This window comes from Wolffia australiana, chromosome 16 (assembly GCF_029677425.1).
Source record: "Wolffia australiana isolate 7733 chromosome 16, ASM2967742v1".
Taxonomy (NCBI): domain Eukaryota; kingdom Viridiplantae; phylum Streptophyta; class Magnoliopsida; order Alismatales; family Araceae; genus Wolffia; species Wolffia australiana.
In genome coordinates, this window is record NC_135850.1 from 3,477,795 (window position 1) to 3,481,776 (window position 3,982).

Consider the following 3,982-nt stretch of genomic DNA (forward strand, 5'->3'; position numbering starts at 1 on the left):
TGAGGTCTGTCGTTCCGTGCGCGTGCCCCTGCCAGCCCTGCCGCTATACTCCTGCCCTCGAGCTGGGCACCACATGCCCATGGACCTAGCAATCACACACGCCATCCCAGCCTTAATAATCACACACCTCTCTACCACCCGCGTTGACGCCCATCGCGTGCAGACAGCGCAACCCCACCACATTCAGCGCCTCAAATTGGGTGTTGCACGCCTAGTGCTACCCATGGGGTGCCACGTGCCTGCAGCATCTTGGGGCTCTCTATGCGCCAATACCTTAGTCTCCTAGTGGGATGCCTTCCGCCCCGCACCTCGCAATGTGATGCGTGCAGTGCACGCGCGCAACCGTATGGCGCATCCGCACGACTCTTCATGCAGCGCCACGGCATTGCCGCCCAGTTTGTGCATACCATGCACGCGCACGGCGCTTGACGGGGCTACGCGCGCGCTCTCGGCAGCCCGTGCGCACAACGCGTACAGGCCTTCCCTGATATGCCATGCTTGAGCACTGACGAGCACACACACCATAAGGGGGATAGCCTAAAAGATCAGGGTCGGACATCGCCAGCCGTAGTGTGTATTGTGGTATTACACTAAAGGACTGAGTCTCCAAATCGTGAGTCCAGCACAGGGACATGTCCCCACAGTTAGCAAGCAGGCCTCTGAACAGGAACGCCACATACTTTGGGGCCATACATATAGTCATACGCATTTAAATTGGACGTAATTTTGGAGACATGCACTGGACGTCCCATGCCAACATGGAAATAAGGTAAATGAATTTTGTGTGGTTAAATAAACATTTAACTAAAACTTATTCATCATAAAAAATTATTTTTAAATTTACTCAAGTATATGTGTGAGTCTGAATACAATAAATTTTTCTAGTGATGGGAGTAATTGAAATAAATTAAAACATTTGCCAAACAGTAATTAAACATAGAACAAAATGTGCACACTTATCAGCAATTTTGGACCAAGAAATTTAAGTGTTAGTGAACTCAAATTCCGGGCACGGGAGGGGTGCCAACAGAGAGGGGTTGTCACCCTAGGGGGCGGGAGGGTGAGCCTAGGGGAAGCCAGAATGGAGAGTCAAGTGGGAGCAGAAAGGGAAAGCAGAGTACGACGAGCCTCTAAAACATGGGAGGGGACGAATATTGTTCCCAACCCTTCTACGTCCCTGTTCTGGACGATGGACCAACATCTAAACCGGCTAGGCGGCCCGGTTCAAGCCGCTTGCTGGATGAATACCCATAGTGTTCGCCCGTCCCGATACCGGTACCGGATGCCCGTATCAGGATGGATGCTGTATTGGATACCAAAAAGGCAATTTCCGGTATCCGTTCTTTTCGATATCGAGATATTGGATATCGATATCGGAAATCTTTTGCTATAGTGCTGATATCCGATACCGATGTCCGTCTCGATGTCAGCATCCATCTCTGTCTCAGGGGGGAGCATGAAGACATCGGATATCGGGTGTGGATATCGATTTTCGATATCCACATCGAAAGGATAATTAAAAATATTTTTAACTAATAAATATTCAGCAATCAGAATGGTTTAACATGGGCAAGAGAGTAATGAGAGAGCTTTTATATTGATTATACATCTCGTTTAATATATATAGCCAAATATTATTAATTTTTTCCATATGGGATAACAGGATTCGGGTTTGGTGTTAAACTCCGAATCCCTTTATCCCATATGAAAGAAAATAGAACTTTTCACTTCTATTTATTGGACGCTTGTCGGATTCATTTAATATATACAGAGAAAGATTTCTAATTTCTTCCATGTTGGATAACGGGATTCTGAGTTTACATTAAACTTTGAATCCTGTTATCCCATATGGAAGAAAATAAAATTTTTGTACTCGACATATTAACTGAGATTGAAAATAGAATAAAATCATTTGATGCTAATGTAAGTAAGTCATAGATTGATCTGTATATTCTATTTTTTTACTGTTGATACCGGTTCCGATATCCGGATGCCGGTTCTGATATCTGGATATCAGAAACTGATATCTGGCATCCGGTATCCGTCGCGTCCCTCTACCTATGGTATCCGGTATCGATATCCGTCTACCCCTCAAAGACGGATATCATTCGATATTCGATATCCGATATCCGATATCCGACACCGTCCCATTTTTTCCTGGATATCGGATATCGGTTGTCCGATACCAGATGACGGACGGATATCGGTTAGGCGAACCCTAATTATACCCGGTTTTTCCGAGTTGTGACTGAGCTTACCTTGTGTTCTTTATCGTTGAAATTTAATGCACTTCTTGCATGATATGGTCTTACAGAAAGAAACAGAACAGAGGGAGGAAAGAAGGGATGAGAAACTTGTCACAATAACTTGGCCCTCTTTGGTATCCCTTTCCTCTTTCTCCGCCTTCGTTCTGACGATGATACATGAAGAGATAATGGCGTAGCCGGGTCCGGATCGCTTGTCGAAAAGGCGGAGGAAGATACGCCCATCAGGGAAGATGATGGGAGATTCTCTTTATTGGGTTCCTCCGGGAAGAACGACGATAAGATTTGCTCCTGTCTGTCATTTTCGTTTTCCATCGCCGCTACCTGCATATTTCCCGGAGAATAAGATTGCTGGATAACTTGTATTCGGAGATTTTTGGGTTCTGCTGTCTTCTTGAGACGTTTCTTTAGAAGGAAAGAAAGGAAGTTGTTCTTGCCTTGCATGCAATCGAGCAGTATCTTTTCGGCTCGGGGATAACGTTAAGGCAGATTCTGCAAGAAGAAGCTCGACTCCTACTCGGGAAGGATGTTCCATGCTTTCTCCGGTTCAACCGCAACACCTTGGCCCCGTTTACGGTGAAAGGCTGCACATAATTCAAGGTTGGAGAAAGATAGTCCGTGGAGATTTATTATCTAATTATGAGATAAAACCAGCAGTACCTGAATCTCAGAACAATCTAGATATTGATTTAGATCGCAGAGGCGGACTGTGTCCTCGTAGAGGTGACGCCGGATCTGAAAGAACCTGTGGTCTTTATGGAGATTATACTTATACGACAAGCAGTAGGGACACATGGGTTTTCTGCACTCCAAGCAGTACATGTTTATCTTGCTTCTATGCTCTCCACAACTTTCGAAGAACTTCGACCTGAGCAGCGGCGAAAGCCATTGAGGAGGTCTCATCCTCTCCGAATCTGCCTACCGTCAAGAACAGCGAATGGTAATGTTAATTCGAATTTCGAAACAAGATGTGATCGGCATATCTTACCTGAATATCGCCAAGTCGAAAGCCGCGATGATGGTAAGGTAACGATACATCAGACAGTCGGCAAGAAGAGATCAATTGCCCCGGAGGTTCGTTTATAACTAAGAAAATGTAACAGGAAGAAGGCAACGTAATATATATAGCCTTGCATGAAAGTATTCTCCCATATTTTATGGGACTGTCCGTTAAACTTCTTTGTCTATTATAACGGTATTTTTGAAGGATATATTGTGTCTCGGCCTATTCAATGACTTTATTCAAAATTACACTCAATAACAAAGCATTGTATCAAATTATCGACCCATGAATTGAATAATAATATATTTTTAGTAGAATAAGGAGATCCTGACGAATAGGTTTCCTATTGGATTATTTGTTCACCTCTTCATCTGGAATGAAAGTGGATTATAAAACGGCATGTCATCTTCCCCTTTACAGAGTAAACAAGAAAACAAATATTGACGAATGGGTTTCTCTTGAGGATTTTTCATCGACTTCTTTGTCTCAATGCACTAGATAAAACGCGTAGCATCAAAGCATTTCCCCATCGTCTGAAAAGAAAACGGATTTGGAAGAATAGGAGATTTTGACGGTTAGATTTTTATTTGAACTACGTCTCGAATTCTCTCTCAGATTACAGTTGATGAAAAGGTCCGGTCTCAAATTAATTTTACATTAATTGAGCTAAGAAGGAAGAAAAGATTTCTATGAATGTGCACTTGCACGATTTTTT

At 43.6% G+C, this 3,982-nt stretch overlaps 1 protein-coding gene across 1 annotated transcript; it reads right to left on the reverse strand.

Annotated features, from left to right (window-relative positions):
* Positions 1 to 2,282: 2,282 nt before the first annotated feature.
* On the reverse strand, positions 2,283 to 3,337 carry LOC144714024 (protein RGF1 INDUCIBLE TRANSCRIPTION FACTOR 1-like). The gene is made up of 4 exons (XM_078588767.1): positions 3,253 to 3,337; positions 2,925 to 3,182; positions 2,702 to 2,848; positions 2,283 to 2,588 (listed from the first exon to the last, which is right to left on the reverse strand). The coding sequence occupies exons 2-4, from the start codon at positions 3,165 to 3,167 to the stop codon at positions 2,358 to 2,360; spliced, it is 621 nt and encodes a 206-aa protein (XP_078444893.1). The 5' UTR covers positions 3,168 to 3,182; positions 3,253 to 3,337; the 3' UTR covers positions 2,283 to 2,357.
* Positions 3,338 to 3,982: the final 645 nt, after the last annotated feature.